Source organism: Vombatus ursinus, unplaced genomic scaffold (assembly GCF_900497805.2).
Source record: "Vombatus ursinus unplaced genomic scaffold, bare-nosed wombat genome assembly UNPS02014935.1, whole genome shotgun sequence".
Taxonomy (NCBI): Eukaryota; Metazoa; Chordata; class Mammalia; order Diprotodontia; family Vombatidae; genus Vombatus; species Vombatus ursinus.
Window position 1 is genome coordinate 4966221 of NW_020954713.1, and position 20348 is coordinate 4986568.

General features: G+C 44.9%; 1 protein-coding gene across 1 annotated transcript in view; it reads right to left on the bottom strand.

The window, feature by feature from the left end:
• MMP17 (matrix metallopeptidase 17) overlaps positions 1–20150 on the bottom strand; it is a 59778-nt gene extending 39628 nt beyond the window's left edge. The window contains exon 1 of the mRNA XM_027844186.1: positions 20031–20150. Within this exon, the coding sequence (XP_027699987.1) occupies positions 20031–20150 (120 nt within the window). The remainder of the gene's footprint in view (positions 1–20030) is intronic.
• Between the last annotated feature and the right edge of the window lie 198 nt (positions 20151–20348).

Sequence of the window (20348 nt, forward strand, 5' to 3'; positions counted from 1 at the left end):
CAAGGATCTCTTTGCCAGGGCTGAGGCAGGAATCTCTTGCTTCGCCCATGCTTGGATCTGGGTCACAGTTCTGAGGGGCAGTCCTGGGGCGAGGAGGAGCGCCAGAGTGGTGGAGCTTGTTGTGGCTGTGGAGAGGAAACACCTCGCCCCTTATCATAGCAGCTTGGAAGAACTGACACTTTTCAGGTCCCTAGAAGTATCTCTGAAAACAGCTGTACAAACCCCCCAAAATTGAGACAGTACATTCTCCACATTGGAAACAGACTCTTACCTTAACAAAGAGTTTAAAACTCAAGTAATTGGTTGTGATCATGAGCAAGCAGTGCAAAAAGAGTCAGACTATATTATCTTACTTTGGTGACAAAGAAGATCAAAACATATAACCAGAAGAAAACAACAAAGCCAAAGCTCCTATATCCAAAGCCTCCAAGAAAAATATGAATCAGTCCCAGGCCCTGGAAGAGCTCAAAAGGGATTTTGAGAAGCAAGTAAGAGAAGTAGAGGAAAAACTGGGAAGAGAAATGAGAGTGATGCAAGAAAATCATGAAAAGCAAGTTAATAGCTTGTTAAAGGGGACCCAAAAAAATACTGAAGAAAATAACACCTTAAAAAATAGCCCAACCCAAATGGCAAAAGAGGTCCAAAAAGCCAATGAAGAAAAAAATGCCCTAAAGAGCAAAATTGACCAAATGGAAAAGGAAGTCCAAAAGATTACTGAAGAAAATATTTCCTTAAAAATTAGAATAGAGCAATTGGAAGCTAGTGACTTTACGAGAAATCAAGACACTGTAAAACAAATCCAAAAGAATGAAAAATTAGAAAACAAAGTGAAATATCTCATTGGAAAAACAACTGACCAGGAAAATAGATCCAGGAGAGAGAACTTAAAAATTATTCCACTATCTGAAAGCCATGATCAAAAAAAGAGCCTAGACATCATCTTTCAAGAAATTATCCAGGAAAACTGTCCTGATATTTTAGAACCAGAGGGCAAAATAGAAATTGAAAGAATCCACCAATCTCCTCCTGGAAGAAATCCCTAAAGGAAAACTCCTAGAATATTGTAGCCAAATTCCAGAGTTTCCAGGTCAAGGAGAAAATATTACAAGCAGCCAGAAAGAAACAATTCAAGTATTATGGAAACACAATCAGGATAACACAAGATTTAGCTGCTTCTACATTAAGGGACCACAGGGCATGGAATATAATATTCCGGAGGGCAAAGGAGATAGGATTACAACCAAGAATCACCTACCCAGCAAAACTGAGTATAATTCTTCAGGGGAAAAAATGGTCATTCAGTGAAATAGAGGACTTTCAAGCATTCTTGATGAAAGACCAGAGTTGAATAGAAAATTTGATTTTCAAATACAAGACTCGAGTGGAACATGAATAGTAAACAGGAAAGAGAAATCATAAGAGACTTATTAAGGTTGAACTATTTACATTCCTGCATGGAAAGATGATATTTATAACTTATGAGACCTTTGTCAGTATTAGGGTAGTTGGAGGGAAAAAAGTATATGTATGTACATACACATAGATAGATAGATATATGGATGGATGGATAGATAGATAGATAGGTAGATAGAGGGCACAGGGTGAGTTGAAGATGAAGGGGTCATATCTAGAGAATAAAATTAAGGGGTGAGAGAGGATTATACTAGGAGAAGGAGAAAGGGAAAGGTAGAATGGGGTAAATTATCCCACAAAAAAAAAAAACAAACAGAAAAGAAAAGGCTCTGACAGTGGAGGGGAAATGGGGCAAGGTGAGAGGGAATGAGTGAATCTTATTCTCATAGGATTTGACTTAAGGAGGGAATAACATACACACTCAATTGGGTATGGAAATCTGTCTTACCCTACAGGAAAATAGGAGGGGAAGGGGACAAGAGAATAGGGGGATGATAGGAGGGCAGATTGGGAAAGGGGGTAATCAGAAGCAAATGCTTCTGAGGAGGGACAGGGTCAAAAGAAAGAATAGAATAAATGGGGGGGCGGGATAGGATTAAGGGAAATAGAGTTAGTTTTTCATAGCATGTGTACTATGGAAGTGTTTTGCATAACTGCATATGAATAGCCAGTATTGAGTTGATTGTCTTTTCAATGAGGGTGGGTGGGGAGGGAGGAAGGGAGAAAATTTGGAACCCAAAATTTAAAAAACACATGTTTAAAAAAAATGTTTTCACATGCAACTGGGAAATAAGAAATACAGGAAATGGGGTACAGAAATCTATCCTGTCCTGCAGGAAAATAGAAGGGGAAGGGGGGGAAAGATAGCAGGGAAAGCAGACTAGGGGAAGGGGTATTCAGAATGCATGCCATCTTGGGGTGGGGCAAGGGGCGAGATGGGGTGAAAATTTGGAACTTAAAATCTTGTGTAAGTAAATGTTGAAAACTAAAAATAAAAAAAAATAAATAAAAAAAAGAAAGTGTCCTCCAAAGCTCTGTCTGGACTCTTCTCTCTCTCCCTAGGTGATCTCATTGGTGCCTATGGGCTTAATTAATTATCTCTCACCCAAATCTAAACCCCCAGCTCTAGCTTCTCTCTTGAACCCCAGCGTGACTGCTCCAACTGCCCAATGGATATCTGCACTTGGATGTACCATCAAAATCCCAAGCTCAGCACATCCAAAGCAAAACACATGATCTTTTCCTTGAAACTTGCCCCTTCTCCAAATCTGCCTGTTTTCACTAGGGGCAACACCATCCTTCCAGGTTAGTAGCCTTGGAGTTGTCTTCAATCCTTCTCTCTTCCTCACCTCCTGCCAATCAATTGCCAAGTTTCATTGATTCTACGTCCTGATAATCTCTTATATTTATCTCTAATGCTTAGCATAGTGCCTGGCACCACAGTAAACACTTATTACTTGTTGATTAATTGACTGAATTGATCACATACCCCCTTTTCTAAGGAATTTTGCAGGGTAGATCAAAGGAGCACCAATGTCTTTTTGGGACTCACACTATTCTTGAACCATCACTTCAGTCAGAGGATCCCCCAACTAACCTCAGGCTACCCCAGACCAATAATAAATTACTGATGAGTAGCCAGTGATCTAATAGATAATGACAAATATTCAGAAATGATAACCATTAACCAATAACTAATGACTGACAAATCATAATTAATAACCACTAATTAATACAGCCAAAGGGGCAGCTAGGTGGCACAGTGGATAGAGTGCCAGGTCTGGAGTCAGGAAGACTCATCTTCATGAGTTCAAATCTGGCCTTAGACACTTACTAGCTGGGTGACCCTGAACAAGTCACTTAACCCTGTTTGCCTCAGTTTCCTCATCTGTAAAATGAGCTGGAGAAGGAAATGGCAAATCACTCTAGTATCTCTGCCAAAAAAAAAATCCAAATGGCGTCACGAAGAGTTAAACATGACTGAACAACAACAAACAAATACAGCCAATAGTCAATCACAAATTGCCAATAAATTACATGTAAGTAGACGAATTGGGATTTGAACTCAGGTCTCCTGATTCTAAGTTCAGTCATGTTTCCATGATGCAATGAGGTACCGTGGCTAATGGGCAATCACCAATTAGTAATAGTAATGACAACTTACTGATGAATGGTTAATAACTAATAATTGGTGACTCATAGCCAATAATAAATAATAAATATTTTAAGTCATTACTAAAACTCAGAAATTAACAAATAGTTGGACCAATAACTAATAACCATCAATCAATTATTATTGTTATTAATAATTGTGGTAATTATAATTAAGCTAGTATTTATATAGTGTTTCAAGGTTTTACAAAGAACTTTACAAATATTATCTCACAACAAATCTGGAAGGAAAATGAAAGCTATTATTTTCCCTATTAATTACTCACATTTACATAATGCTTTAACATCTTTTTTCCTTAAAAAAGACCCCGTGAGTTAGGTAGAAAAGGGACTAGACCCTGTAAATGTATTTAATAAAAATTGTATTTATTTAAGGTACTTCTAAATGAGGAAACTCCCCCCACCAGTGCAGGTTGGTACCTCCTCTGCAACTGAAGAGTTATAGAGAGTTGTCTAGTATATTGAGAGGGCAAGTGACTTGTCCAGGGTGACAAAGCTAACATGTGTCAGAGATGGAAATGAAAACCAGGTCGTCTGGGCTTTAATGTATCATGCCATGCTACCTTTCACTAAGTTAGCTAGTTCATCTAGTATTAATCCCATTTCACAGAAAAGTCCAACTGAGGCTCTGAGAAATTAAATGACTTGCCCATAGTCACATAGCTCATAAGTACATGAGTTGGGATTTGAACTCAGTTCTCCTGAGTCTAAGTTGAGCCATGTTTCCACCATGCCCTGCTAATAAGAAGGTACCATAGCTAAAGGGCAATCACCAGTTAGTAATAGCTGATGACAATTTGCCAATGAGTGGTAATAACTGATAATCAATTACTCATAGCCAATAATCGATAATCAATACTTTAAGTCATTACTAAGACTCAGAAATTAATAACCATTTGTGAATGCTCAAAAGCCTGGGCTTCAGAGTAAACATCCCTCATTTTGCCTTCAACATTCACCTCATTTTTGGACCAAGAGAAACTCAAAGTTCCTTGCAGCCAAGGAATAGATTTCTCTGGTTTGGAAATAGAGATTCTGTGAGAGTCATCCCAGATGGGACCATTACAACTTGCCTGAGGCTACACTACAGAGCTCTGGCCTTGGTGCTAAGCCCTCAAATGAAGAAAGCATTCTCTGGGGCAAATGCCACCTGGGCTGGGTTGAGTTTGAGCCAAGAGCAGGTCTCCTTCCCATGTAACCCTTTGCTTAAAGATCTTATTTAAGCCACAAATAATCCTCTCAAACTCCCCCCCCCCCCCGCTAAGGCGGTGAACTCCTCAGCTCTGAAAGAAGCCTTCATCTGTGTAAAACAAACTTTTCTGCTGACCCATTGCATTCCAGGAGATTCAGGATATTCCCAAGGACAGGGAAATAATTCAATTTAGCACTAACTGCTTAGGGCCATCTGGAGAAACCAGTGGCTGATTGAGCTGGACTTGAAGTCGGGATGACCTGAGTTCAAATCCTTCCTCAGACACTTCTTAGCTGTGTAACATTGCGTAAGTCACTTCATGTTTCTCAGTCTCAGTTTCCTCATCTGTAAAATGGGGATAGTAATAGTACCTCTCTCCCTCCCAGGGTTATTGTGAGGAACAAATGAAATAAAGTATGTGTAATGTGAATAGACCCCACCAGCTTGCTTGGCTGATGTGACATCCCTGTATGGAGGGTGCTAGGGAGCTCACTTCCAATGGAATTAAATTATGATGACCTTTAACGGAAGAGAGTTGGAGAGACTGTGGATCATGCATGGGCATTCTGTAACTGGTTTCAGTTGGCTAACCATGTGGTTGGAAAGGGCCTTTTTTCAATTGACTGCTTAGCTGCACTTGTTGGCATTTTCAGAAAGGCCTGAGTCAGCTCTGGCTGAGACTGTTGGCTTCACTTGGTGACTCTTCTGCCCACAGTGACTTGTGAAAGACTGTGGCAAGGAGAAGGTCCTATGAGAGCATATGGCACACTCCACCCCTGCCAAGAAACAGGCCTTGGGCTTTGGCCTTTTTGTTTGTTTTTCTATTCTGGGTGAAGGGAGTGGGGTCTCTGACCTTGGAGTTTCAAAGGTTCAGAGAACTAGGCCATAGAAAACAAGGATTCAGAATTCCAGGCTGGGTTTTTAGGTTTTGCAGCCCACACAGAATCAATGCCATGAGGAAGAAGAAGCAGTCTTTGGGAGTGGCCTATGGGACTCCAGCCAATGGAAGGACTTACCCAACAAGTCAGGCCACATCTATACGTGAACTTGGTGGCACCAGTGTTATGTAGGAATTGGGCTAATTACGAGCCCAATCCCTCCTTCCACCCCTAGTGGTTTAGGGGACATTATGTAACCAAGGCATGGAGGGAAATGTTTATTTTTGTGCATATTTGAAGTAAATGTTCCTTTGTAAAAACTAATTTATGTTAAATGGTAAAAACAGAAGCTTGAGCCATGACAGTATGAGAAAGACACACCAAGTCCTAAGTACCTTAAACCTTTAAGGTTTACGAAGTGCTTTACATATGTAATATGTACACAAGTAATATACAGGTGTACCCCCTGCATCCCTGAGGGGCAGATGTAGTAGCCTGGCTCCTGAAGGAAGAGACAGAGAGCACATATTACATATGTAAAGCACTTCGCAAACCTTAAAGGTTTAAAGTACCTACTTGGTATTGTGGATATACCACTGGGCCTGGAGTCAGGAAGACCTGAGTTCAAATCTAGCCTCAGACACTTATTTGCTGTGCAATCCTGGTCAAGTCATTTAACCTCTGACTGCTTCAGTTTCTCCAAATGTAAAACGGGGATGATAATAATAGCACCCACCTCCCAGGGTTGTTGTGAACATCAAATGAGATATTTGCAAAGTGTTTTGCATAGTGCTTGGTACATACTAGGCACTTAATACATCCTTATTCCCTTCCCTTCTTTTTAAAGTGCTAGATAAGTACAACTTCTTCTTCTTCTTCTTCCTCTTCTTCTTCTCCCTCTTCTTCTTCTTTTCTCTCTGTCTCTGTCTCTCTCTCTTCCCTTCCCCCATGTCTGTCAGTCTCTCTCTTAACCCTCAGAGGTCAATGACTCAGGATGTGTGGTTGGAGAAATAAATTCTTTGGAAGGAATTGAGGAAAAGAGGCTCAGCAGGAAGAATCTGGGGGAGACTCTGTGTCCTCTTATTCCAGCTCAGAGACTGTGAACTCTGACTGGAGGGTGGCCAAGTTCCATGTGGTCTTGGTGGGGGTCAGGGGAAACTGAGGGAGGGTAGGGAGCTTCTCTCAGGCCCTGGAATGTTGCACCCTCAGGAGGGACATCTTGGCCATGCCCCTGAGAGGACTGAGACAACAGGTCCAGGGCCTGGGTAGGCTGATCTCATACCCAGAGGCTGGGGTGGAGGAGGGGCAGCTGGTACCTTGGAGGTCAGTCATCCAGCTCTAGCATTTTCTGGTTAACTTACTTCTCTTATTCTGAAGCTGTATTTCCTCATCTATCAAACGGGGCTGACATTCTCTTCACGGCCAGCCTCATGGGGTTCTTGGGAGGAAATACCAAAATGCTACAGAAATGTGGACTGTAACTGTTTGACAGCATCAGTACAACTTTCCCAGGGCCTGGGACTCCCAGGGGACCCTGCCCTGTGGGTTCTTCCTCAGCAGGAGGGATGGATGTCCTGGGGAGAGTCCCGAGACCAAGTCTAGGAGAAATGCCCATTTCCTTATGGTGGGGGGAAGGGGTCTCTTTGCATAGGCACAGTCAAATATACCAAGTGCAGAAATTAGTCCAGCCTTGTCTGCCTCACAGAGTTTTTACTTCATTAGAAGCAGCTAGGTGGTATAGTGGACCTAGAATCAGGAAGACCTGAGTTCAAATCCAGCCTTAGAAACTTACTAGTTGTGTGACCCTGGACAAATCACTTATCTTCTGTTTGCCTCAGTTTCCTCATCTATAAAGTGGGCATAATAATAGCACCTCCCTCTCAGAGTTGTTGTGAAGATGAAATGGGATCATATTTATAAAAATCACTTAGCATACAGTAGGTGCTACATAAATGCTTATTTCCCTTCCCACATGACCTCATTGGTGGTAAGCATGTACATAGCATGTGCCACCATACCCATGTCATACTCTAAGCACAACTACAGTCTGGATGTCAGTGCCCTCTCTGGGGAAAAACACTCATTGCTCTGCCCTTATTACTGGGATAAATTGGAGTTCCATGGCCTCATGAACATAGTACGCACTTATTAGATGTTACATGATTGTATATCTAGCATTGGAAGGGAACTTAGAAGGTAAGAAAACTGAGGCTGAGAGATTTTTTTTTTTGGCTAGGCAATGGGGTTAAGTGACTTGCCCAGGGTCACACGGCTAGTAAGTGTTATGTGTCTGAGGCTGGATTTGAACTCAGGTCCTCCTGAATCTAGGGCTGGTGCTTTATCCACTGCACCACCTAGCTCCTCCTGAGGCTGAGAGTTTTTGAATGTGCACTCATTGGTCATACAATTGAATTTGGCAAACTTAATTTCCTTAGGCCTTGGTTTCCACTTCTGAAAAATAAAGGGTTTGGACTAGACTAATACTGAGGTTCCTTCTAGCTTTAAATTCATAATTTTGTGACTTTGATTAAGTGCCTACTGTGTGCAAGACATTGGTAATGAGTCTACATTTAGGAAGTGCAAGAGGCAGAATTCAAACTCGTGTCTTTCCCATCTCTTTCCACTACACAAACTCTCTCAGGTTCATAAGATATATCATTATACTGATTTTTTTTTTGAGGCAATTGGGGTTAAGTGAGTTGTCCAGGGTTACGTAGCTAGTTAGCATCTGAGGCTGGATCTGAACTCAGTATCTCCTGCCTCCAGGGCCAGTGCTCTATCCACTGTTCCACCTAGCTGTCCCCCCCCCCAATATATCATTATAACAAGGGAAAGTTGATATATGGGAGGTTCTCTCGAGGGCACCAAAATGTGGGGGCACTGATGGTGCCTTCAGAACCATAGAAACAATCAAGTTTATCCAATGGGTACACAGCAAAGATATAAAAGGTCACATCAGAAACAAATTAGAAGAACAAGGAAGAAATTACAATTCAAGTCTATGAAAAGGGCAAGAATTCATGACCAAATATGAGATAGAGGGGTTCACAGAAGATAAAGTGGATAATTTTGCTCATACAAAGTTTAAAAAGTTTTTGCACTAAAAATTTAATATAGCAAAAATTAGAAGGAAACTGGTAACTGGGAAAAATCTTTGCAATAAGTTTCTCTGATAAAGTTTTCATGCCCGAACCAGGAGAAAGTTGTACACAGTAACAGCCGTGTTGTGCAATGACTAACTTTGATAGACTTAGCTCTTCCCAGCAATGCAAGGATCTAAGACATCTCCAAAAGCCTCATGATGGAAAATGCTATCCACATCCAGAGAAAGAACTATGGAGTCTGAATGTATATCGAAGCATACTATTTGCTGTTTTTTTTTCCTTCTGTTTTGTTTCTTCTTTCTTGTGGTTCCTCCTATTGGTTCTAATTCTTCTTTACAACATCACTAATGCGAAAATATGTTTAATAGGAATATATATCTAGAGCTTATATCAGATTGAATGCCATCTTGGGGAGGGAGGCAAAAAGGGAGAGGGAGAAAATTTAAAACTCAAAAGCTTAGGGAAGTGATTGTTGAAAACTAAAAATAAATAAATTAATTAAAATTTTAAAAAAAGTTCTCACGCTCAAGATAGAGAAGGAACTGATTCAAATGAATAAGACAAAGAGCCATTCCTTAATAGGTAAATGGTCAAAAGATATGAATAGGCAGTTTTCAAAGGAAGACAGTCAAGCTATCAACCATCATATGAAAAATGCTCTATATCGTTAATAATTAGAGAAATACAAATTGAAATGATTTTGAGGTTCTACCACTAAGATCCAATCTTCTACAAGAAGCCTTTCCTAACTCTCCTTAATTCCAGTGTCTTCCCTTCATTAATTATTTCCTATTTTTCTGTATATGACTTGCTTTGTATGTATTTGTTTACATGTTGTCTACAACATCAGATTGTAAGCTCCTTGAGGGCAGGGACTATCTTTTACCTCTTTTTGTATCCCCAACCCTGAACACAGTGCCTGGCACATAGCCTACTATAACATTTAATAGATGTTTGTTGATTGACAAGAGAGGAAAGTGACAAATGTTGCAGGGGCTGATGGAAACCAGGTGTACAAGTTGGATCTGTGAATTGGCCCAGCCATTCTAGAAAGTAATTTGGAACTATGCCCAGAAAGTTACTGAATTGTACATATATCCTTTGAACCTCTACTAGGTTTATACCCAAAAGAAATAAAAGGAAAAGGGTCTACATGTACAGTAATATTATAGCAGATCTTTTCTTGGTAACCCAAAAGTGGAAATGAAGGGGCTGTTTTCCTATTGGGAAATGGTTAAACCAATTGGGGCATATGAATATAATGGAATATTATACTATAAGAATGATGAAACAGACAATTTCAGAGGAAATTGGGAGGACCTTTATGAACTGATGTAGCTGGATGCAAAGTGAGCAGAACTAAGAGAATAATTTATACAATGACAATATTACAGAGAAAAACAACTTTTAAAGACTTTGCAACTCTGCTCAATACAATGGCGTCATGAGTCCAAAAAGAATGAAAATGTAAAAATGACACTCATTTCCTGAAAGAGAGGTGAGGAACTTAAAATGTAGAAAAAGACACATTTTCAGGCATAGCCAATGGAGCAATTTGTTTTGCTGGATTATGCAGCTATTTTTTCCAGTGTGATTTATTTGTTTAGTAAGGAGTAGTGGGAGGGAGAGATTAATTTTTAAAATGTTTGTTAATTTAAAAAATAAAAATAATAAACTTTTTAAAAAGAAAGATGCTAGATCTAATCTATTTAGCAATTTTTTTTTAAAAAAAAGAAAAAAACTGAATTTAGCAGAAAGCAAGAATAATTCCTCAAAGTAAGATGCCGGCCTTCTTGCTGATATTCCGTCTCTCAACTCTGTGCATTTTCACCAGCTGTCCCCCATGCCTGGGATGTTCTCCTTCCTAATCTCTGCCTCCTTGCCTCTCACAACTCAGCTGAAGCCCTACCTTCTTTAAGATCCCTTCCCAGTCCTCCTCAATCTCAGTGCCTTTCTTCTCAGATGATCTCCAGTTTAGCCCGTATATATCTTTTGTATATGGTTTTTTGCACATGGTCTCTCCTATTAAATTGTAAGCTCCTAGAGGACAGGGGCTATCTTTTTTTTTCTGGTTTTCTTTCTTATGTTTTTAAAAAAATATGTTTTTATTTATTTTGTTAAAAAATTTCCAATTACATGTAAACATTTTAAACATTCATTAAAATTTTTTAATTAAACATTTTTTTGAGTTCCAAATTCTCTCTCTCCCTCCTGCCCTTCCCCCACTCATTGAGAAGGCAAGCAATATGATATTGATTATCCACATGAAGCCTTGTACAATGTATTGGCCATGTGGGGCAGGGACTGTCTTTTGCCTTTATCTGTATCCCCCAGAGCTTAGCAGAGTGCCTGGTACATAGTAGGCATTTGACAAATGTTTCTTGACTAACTCATTCATTCATTCATTCCAATCTTTTCATTATATAGTTAAGGAAACTAAACCCAGCTAGGTAAAGTAACTTGCCCAAGGTCACACAGGCACTAAGTATCAGGGCTGAGATTTGAACCCAGATCCTCAGCTTTCAAATCTACCCCTTTCCATGGCATCACACTTCCCACTTCCTGGGAGCCAGTTCAGGATCAGTTAGTCCCCACAGATACAGAGGTGGGACCCCCTTCTTTCTTCCCCATCCTTTCTCCTCGTGATTTGTTGTTTAGTTGTTTTTCAGGCATGTCTGATTCTTCATGACTCCATTTGGCAAACATACTGGAGCGGTTTGCCATTTCCTTCTCCAGCTCATTTTACAAATGAGGTAACTGAGGCACAGGGATTAAGGGATTTGCCCACGGTCACCCAGCCAATAAGTGTCTGAGGTCAAATTTGAACTCGGGTCTTCCAGACTCCAGGCCCAGCACTCTATCCACTGCACCACCTAGCTGCCTTTTCTCCTTAGCCACTGAGTAATTTGTGGGGGTAAGGATTATTATGAGAAGCCCCAGTCTGGTCCCCAGTGATGAGGCTGAGGCAGGGCCTCCGGATTTGGGGCCCTGCCATGGTCACCACAGCAACAGCCAAGAGAGTGAATGATCAGCTTCCTGGCAAGCCCGAGGAGGAAAGAGCCAGAGCTGGACCACAGCCGTGGTTCTGGGGACAGAAAGTGGAAGTGGTAGCAGCTGCCCCCTTCTGATGGACTCAGGTCCTGGTGTCTGTCCCCTCGCCGCCTCCCCAAGGGGTCTGTGGGTCTCCAGCCATCTTGCCTGCCTGCCTGCCTATGTGCTCACCTATCTCTCGAACCCCTCTGCCTCCTGTGCCCTCCATTCTTGCCAGGCCAACTCTCCTCCAAATCCCCATCACTGAACTGTGGCTCATTCTGTCCTCTTGCCTGGAGTTGTCGCCTTCTTCCTTCCCACTGAACCAAAACACACTATCATAGATTTAAAACTGGAGGCCTCGGGGGCCCCTGAGCCCAACACCACCATCCCCTTCCATTTTACAGACAATAAAACTGAGGTAGAGAGGATTAGTGCTTTGGCCCCCTCCATCCTTGGTTCGGATCCAGCTGCACCTCCTCCAGTGAGCCTTTTCTGTGACTGTCACTAACAAAGAAGAGAGGTGAGAATAAGCTGGGGATGTGTTGGGGGTGGTGAGAAGTGGGACAGTAGCCCAAAGCCAGAGATGGGGAACACGCCATAGGATCATTCAAAGCTGAAGGGAACCTTGGAGACTGTGTAGTCCATTTTACAGATAAGGAAATTGAGGCCCACAGGAATTAAGTGACTTGTCCAAGGTAACACAGCTAGTAAATGTGACTCTAAACCCAGTACCCCTTCCCCTTAAAGGATGCAGTGAAGACAGAATGATTACTTGCTGTGAGCAGTAAGAGTCACGGATACTGACGTGACACAGAACCACAGAAGTTTGTTTTGACTCAAAGCCAAAGCATGGAGACAGTCTCTGGTTTTCCTACATTTTTGAACGCTTGGCCTTCCTCAGGGCCTGAGCTGGACCCTCCCTTCTTGCTCCCAGCCGTGGCTCCCCCCCCAACCTGGCTTGGAATGGGAGAAGACAAGGCAAGAGTGGGAAACCTCTATTGAAAACCTGCCCAGGATGGAGAGCACATACACAGCCACACACCTCTGTCATTTACTTACTTAGCCAGCTCAGCTCAAGTCTCACAGGGACAATTCCTCCCTACATCTCCGGATTAAGGGGGATTCTGGGAAGGAAAGGCAAAAGCAGCCAGATGCTCCTGGGGAAAACAGCTGCAAAATGTAAGCCCGTTGGTTTTAACTTGGTCTTTCTCTAATTAGCCTCTCCACCACTCCCCCATCTCTCTTTGGCTTCCCATCTCTCCCCAGACTCCTCTGACTCTGCTTTTTCTCTCTTCTATCTCTCTGTTCTCTCTTTTCAGTCTATCTCTCCTTAGCCTCTCTGCCTCACCTCTTTATTTCCTCAGTTTCTCTCATCTCTCCTCTACCTCTCTCTTCTCAGTCTTTCTGTCTCTCCCCTGATATTATCAGGACACACCAATTCCTTGCCCCTCTCCCCACCAACATAACCCACTCACAGAATTCCCCTGAAGGAAGGGAGCCCCCCAAATCATCTTCCCCATTCCCCGTCTTCCCACAAGATACAGTCTCTGACCCTTTAGCCAGTCAGTGTGCAAACCTTCCCCACCCAATTCAGACTTGTGACCTTATTGGCTACTTGCCTTAATTAGGGCAGGCTTTCCCAACGAATTAATCCCAGCTCTGCCCTCTCTACACCATACGTAACCCCTCCCCCCACTTTCTTTGCCAATCTCTCCACAACCTGAAGCTAAGACAGAAACTAGAATTTCAAAAAAACCCTTTCTCCACCGTTTTCCTAACCCTGGACCTTAACTCTACACCTGCCCTGGGTGGTGACTGGGGGAAGGACAAGAGAAAGGAGTCTCTCTCCTCCTTGGGTGAAAGGCTTCCTGGCTAGGGACTCTCAGGAAGGAATGGCAGGTGTATCTGCTGTCCTCATAACAACCACCACCAGAGGTCGCCCTTGACTCACTGATGGAGCTTCAGTCCTCACTGCGGCTCAGGATTCACCTGCCCTGGCTAGGTCCTGTCCTGTCCTTCCCCCACCCTTGGCCAGGAAAATTCCCACCTTCCACACCAAGGTGCTTCTGACCCTATTATTGACATCCAAACTCTACTAGGCCTCTGACCCTACACCCCAACCCCCTCATGCTTGGGGGGTATCTCTTCCCAGGATCTCTCAGTGCTCTGTATCCCACTATCTGTTGTATAGGTGACTTTAAAATGCTGCCTATAGGCTGGGGACTGGATAAGATGCCCTTACAGAAATCCTTCAATTCCAAGGAGATTAGAACTTGCTTTGACTCTAAAATGAACTCCTCTCTCTTACACCCCATGAAGACCTCCATTCCCTCCACCTGACTCTCAGCAGCTCCCAAAGGGGACTGACCAACTAATTCACACTAAGGTGTGACTGACCAATAGCTTTGATGTGTGAAGTAGTGGATAGAGCATGGACCCAGAACAGGGGTTCTTAAGCCTTTTTATGTTCTGGACCCCTTTGGTAGTCCAGTGAAGCCCACGGACCCAGTTTCAGAATCATGTTTTTAAATGCATAAAATAAAATACCTAACATTGCAAAGTAAAGAATAGTTAGTGAAGATAAAGATGCATTTTTCCCTCATCCATTATCATGGACCCTGTTGAAATCTATCCACAGGCTTCTTGGGATGGGGGTGGGAATAAACATTTATTTATGCCTCCTGAGTTCCAGGCACTATGCTAAGCTCTTTACAAATATTATCTCATTTGATCTTTGGGCATACTTGGGTACTAACTCCTGGTCTAGAGTAATGAAGACCAGAGTTCAAATTCCACTTCTGACACTTAGTAGAAGTGTGACAACTGAGTCACTTAACCTGTTTCCTCACTTGTCGGGTGGGAATGATAATACTGCCTGTAATTTGTGGTACAGTGGAAATCAAGCTGGTTCTGCATTTAGAGGTCCTGACTTCAAATCCAACCTCTGAAGCTTACCACCTGTATGACTTTGGCCAAATCACTTAACCTCCCTGGGCCTCAGTTTCCTCATCTGCAAAAGGAGGGAGTTGGACCTTATGACCTCTGAGGTCTCTTCCAGCTCTACGCTCAGAGGATTCTGTCATAGGATCCTCACCTACACCCCAAGGTTGTTGGAGGTGTCAAATGAAATCAAGTATGCAATGGATTACCACAGAAATATCAAGTGTTGTCCTTCTCTCAGGTGATTCCATTTTAAGAGACTGGCAGTCCTTGTTCCAAGGAACAAAGGACTTTGGGGAAAAAATTTGCAGGCTAATGGTGAAGATTATTATTATTATTATTTTTTTGGTGGAGGTGGAGAACACCCCTTCCCAAGGGCCCTGACATCATGGCACAGTTGTAAGTCCCTGGGTGTATGGTCTGTTGTGATGTGGGAACAGTAATTATGGGAAAGGGTCAGTGACAAAGACAGACTTCATCCAACTGCCTCAGCTTTAAAGAGCTCAAGACCAAGCAGGGAGAGGTTGCCTGGTAGGAGATGGAGCCCAAAGGCACACAGATACTTGCACTGGAGATTGGTAACTGCAAATGTATTTAAGAAGGAAAAAAAATCAGCAAATGTCCCATTTGTGACTTTGTATTTGAAATCTCTTTCATGTGGGGAACTGAGCATTAGTTGAAGCCTGCCACTGATTAAAGGCAGCCTGTTGGCCACCCTCCCTACCTAATTCTTCCAAGGAGGCACATGCTTTCATCCTTGGTGACTCCATGGGATGTTGGGCTGAAAAATTCCCTTAATTGAAGAATGCTGTTGGGTCCAGGGAGGGGATTGCAGGCAGGAGAAATTGGTACCAAGGAGAGGGCAGCAGCATGGGGTAAGGGGAAGGAGGGAGAAGAGCATTGCCCTTGGACCTGGGAGACATGGGTTTGAATCCTGGCTGACCATGAACAACTACCTCCCTTCACCTATTGGGTTCCTGTCTCCTCCTCCGTAAAATGGAGGTATCCTAGGGCAGGGGTTCTTAACCAGTTTTTTGTCATGGCCTCCCCTTTGGCAGTCTGATGAAACCTACAGACTCCTTTTTGGAATAAGGTTTTTAAGTGCATGAAGTAAAATACAGAGGATTATAAAGGAAGCCAATTATAGTGAAATAAAGATATAATTATTTTCTCAAGTTCATGGATCCCCTAAAATCTATCCACATCTCCTCTTGGGGATCCTTGGATTAGGAAAGCCCAGGATCTTCTTACAGAGGAGGTTTCTTACACTCCAAGTAAGATCTTCAAGGTCATGGGAAACTTCAATTTTCAACGCCAATGTGGCTGAGGAGAAGGAATCCATGTCCTAGACTAGGAGCCCCATGAGGGAAGAGATTGGTGCTTTAGTTAATATCTATATCATCCCCAGGACTTGTATTATATTCTGAACCTAGTATGTACTTAATAAATATTAAAATTCTAAGGATCATAGCCCTCAGAAGCCACTGTCCTATCCATTCATTGTTGAACTGACTCCCTTCGGGAATGAATGATCAGTGACTGCCTGTGTTCTGTGAGCTGGGCTTCTCAATACCCTTGATGGGGCATCTCACTGGGGGCAGGTAATATTAATAACAGCAACAACTCACATTTCTAAAGGTATTCAAGGTTCACAAGGTACTTTATAACAACTTTGTTAGTACAATATTATTGGTCCCATTTTACAGACGAAGGAATGGAGGAACAGAGAGCTTTCAATATTTATGAATAGCTTTCCCTCCTTTGCCCCTCCCAGTGCTTGGATTTGTATCATTAGACATGCAATTCTTTGCATCTTTGAGGCTCCCCCTACCCCAGAATCTCCTATTGAAATGAAAATATCCCGAAGGAGAATAACACAAGCCGATATAAAAAATTGAAGTCAACAGCATCATAGAGCTGGAGCTAGGAGGAACTGCTGAGGTCATTTGGTCCAATTCTCTGATTTTACAAATGAGGAAACTAAGGCCCAGAGAGGTTAGGTCATTTGTCTGAGGTCACAGAAGTATTAGGAAGATGAGCTGGAATTTGAAGCAAATCTAGCCCTCTTCTCTAGGTGTGCCTCAAGTTTTCTTCGCCCCCCTCCAATTATGCTCATTCTTTGGCAGTCTATAGGAGGGGAGAGGGGGTGATTCATAGTTAGAACAGAGAAGAGAGAGGAGATATGAGGGAGTGGATGGTCTGGAGAGACTGCAGAAGGGATGGGGGAGGGAGGTGGAAGGAAGCATATGGACCTGAGATGCTGCCTGAGGTTTAAAGGAAATTGTCACAGATCAAGAGAGGTTTTACTCCAACTGAGGAAATACTCTGAGAATGATGCCAATGACTAGAGGTGTAGAGAGCTGCTGAGCTCAGGATAGCAGTGGGGCTCCTGGGAGAAGTGCAAAGGACTCCATAAATGAGGGCTAGAAGGAGATTGGAGGGGACCCTTCCTCCCACCCTCTCCCCCTCCAGGGCTCTGGTCTTCCCTTGGACCTAAGCCTTAAAGAACAGCAGGGATTGGGTTCTGTCTGAGGGGGAAAGGAGAGGAAAGAGGAGAGAAGAAATGACTCTAGCCTGGGTAGCAGCTGGGGTAAACATGTCCACAAGATGCTAGGAAGAGAGTCTAAGGGAAAATAGGGATTCAGATTCTAGACTTCCTGGTTACCACGGGCTGCCTGGACAGTATCAGTGGGAAGAATATGGCTCCCTTTTGCCTCCCTTTCCCATATCTGTTCTAAACCTTGTGTGGGGGTGGGTTTAACGTCTTTGTCTTCGGACACAGAAACACTATTCTCATAGTAACCTGGCACAAACATATATATATACACACATGCATACATGAACACATGCTCACTGTCCTAGGAAAGCTGGGGATGGGGGAGGGTAGGAATGGACTAGTGAGGGGCAGATCTTCATGCACAGCTTGGTCCTGGCAGGTGGAAGAGACGATGCCCCTGGGAAGGGGGTATGCTCATGGCTGGTTTACAGCTCTGCCTGACTCCTGCTGGACAGAACCTTGGCTGACCTGTATGCCTGGGTCACTCCTTCCCTCACCAGCCCAGAGAAACTGGGCACTCAGGGTAGCCCCTGGAATTGTGCCCCCAGATCTGAAACAAAGGCAGCCCCGGGAACCGGAACACATCCGGCCAAGCAAGACCCCACAGGAACCTCCATTAAGGAATGCAAATGTGGTCCCCAGGCAGCGGATGTGGGAGGGGACTGACATTTTCCTGCCATAGTGGGGGTGGGACGAAGCAGGCACGAACACCCAAAGAGAAAGAGATCTGGGTCCTGTGAGCTAAGGATGAGAAAGTGGGGTGAGGGGGTCACACCGGAAGAACAGAGGACCTTTGCCAGGGCAATTGGCGAACAGAAGGGCTTCAGAACCCGCCTCCCTAAAACTGGCCCTAGCATCTCCCCCAAAGGGCCACCCCCAAATGAACTGCCCCACCCCCTTTCCCTGGGCTTATCCAAACTGCACCAACCCCCATCTCCCCACCCTGAGCCTGACCTTGTGAATACCCAGGCCTGGGGAGGTGGGGGAGGTCTCCTTTCTCCTGGACTCCCTTTTCCCAGCTTGGATCACTTACATAGGCCCCAGATGAGGCAGCAGGGCAAGGATGCCCACTTAGCCTCTGCACAGATCCTCTTAGTGTAAAAATGAACGGAGGATTTCAAAGAGTGGGTGGGTGGGAAGAATGCTTTCAGAGAGGGCGGAGGGTTGGCATGTTCAAGGGAGGGGGCTGTCCAGATAGATCCAGCAGGTGGGTAAAAAACATTCAAGTCATTCAACACCACCACCAGGAAGCCCTCCTCTGCCTCATGCAGGGCCGCTCTGAAACAACACAGATCCTGGACCTTCTGACCCTTGTATGTGTGTGTGAGTGTGGGGGGGAGGGGGAAAAGGACAGTGAGGGGGGAGCTGAAGTTTCATACCCAAACACCCCGGGAGAAAATACGCCAATCCAGGCTTTGCTCTGGGGACCACACATTGCAAACTGCAGAATTTGACTTATCTCTTGTCCTCTGACTCGGGTTAGTTTCCAGGGCGACCGTAGCAGCAACAGCAGCATCACTTACCGGTTAGGAAAAGGGGGAAAAAATAGTGGGCACTGGAAACTCGCCTTGGCTTAGAAAGATGGAATTGAGAATGGCAAGACGGCTGATTGGCTGATAGGGAAGGCTACCAGGCAAAGACCTGGACCTGATCTCTTTTCCTGGATCTGGAGCCCTTGTATGACTGCACTATAGCTCTGTGACTCAGTTTCTACATGTGTAAAATGGGTACATCTCTCTACTCTATTCCGTGCCTTTGAGAATAAAAGATCTGTGGGTGCTGGAGGCAGAGAGGAAACCACGAGGGGCCTGAGCTGGCAAACAGGTTTCTTAAGGCTCTACGCACTGGGCAGGTTTGGGGAGCTTTTGCGGGGCACCCTCAATACCATCAGGTTCCCGAGGAATCTTCACATCTGCTCAGCTGGCAGAAATCCTTCCAGGAAAAAAGCAAAACATAATCCAAGCCAGTTACCCAGGGCTCCCAGCTTCTGAGCAATCCTCTAGGACCAGCATGGGAAAGGAAGAAGCTGCGCTGGGAACTGGCAGGAAAAAAAGGATGCTCCGGAGAAGAGGGAAGAACCAGACTTAGGAATGTCTCATGTGACAGGTCCAGATCCGACGACAACGAATTTTCCTGGGTGCAACACGTCTGGGAGGCCGCCTCCGCGAAGCCCCAGACACTCCAGCAGGCTGGAGTGCCTTTTGCTTCCCGCCCCACGACACAACCACACGGAGCCATCTCCAAGGAGGCTGGCCCCAGGCCAGAAAGATTGGGGCTTTTAAGCCTCCGATGCTGGGGATGAGTAGGGGAGACCTCTTGTCACTGAGGCCACGGTAGACCCACAGCTGCCAAGGTCCCAAGGAGGGGAGGGGTACTGGGACTTCGCCCTGGCCAGTTGTGCTGTGAAGCTCCCTCCCCCCACATACATCTAACGCTCTCTTTTGCCTCCTGTCCATCGCATAGGATGTTCAGCCGTCCCTCTGGGGGCAGCTGACCCTCCTCCCTTCTTCCCGCTCCCCGTCTTCTTCCTGGGCTCCAGATAAACTTTTCCCCGCGTGCTTTCGCGGCCGCTCGGGGGCAATGGGGGGTTCCGGCCTGCTGCCTCCTCCGCGCTTTGCCCTCCGGGCTCGGAGAGCCAGGGTATCAGAGCCCGAGGGTCGGGGGATTGACTGTCGGGGGTTGGTCGAGTGCCCCTTCCCTCCTTCCGCCCATCGTACCCTTCCCCCGCGGTCCGCACTCACCACTCCCAGGCTCAGCTCCTCGGTCCGGGGCGCGGGCGCCGCGCTGCCCCCCCGGCCCTGCAGCCACAGCGCGAGCAGCAGTAGCGGCGGCCCCAACCCCCGGGGAGCGCCCCGCACCATCGCGTCGCGCCCGCTCCGGCTCGGGCTCGGGCTCCCGGCCGCGGGAATCACATCGCCCCAGGGGCGCGCTGGCTCCCGTCCCGGCTCCGGGGGCTTTGCGGACTCACATTCCCGGCAGCCCCGCGCCCGCCCCGCCAACCTCCCCGGGCGCTGGCTTCTCCGCTCCGGCTCAGTCCCTTCGCGCGGTCAGCTTTTCGC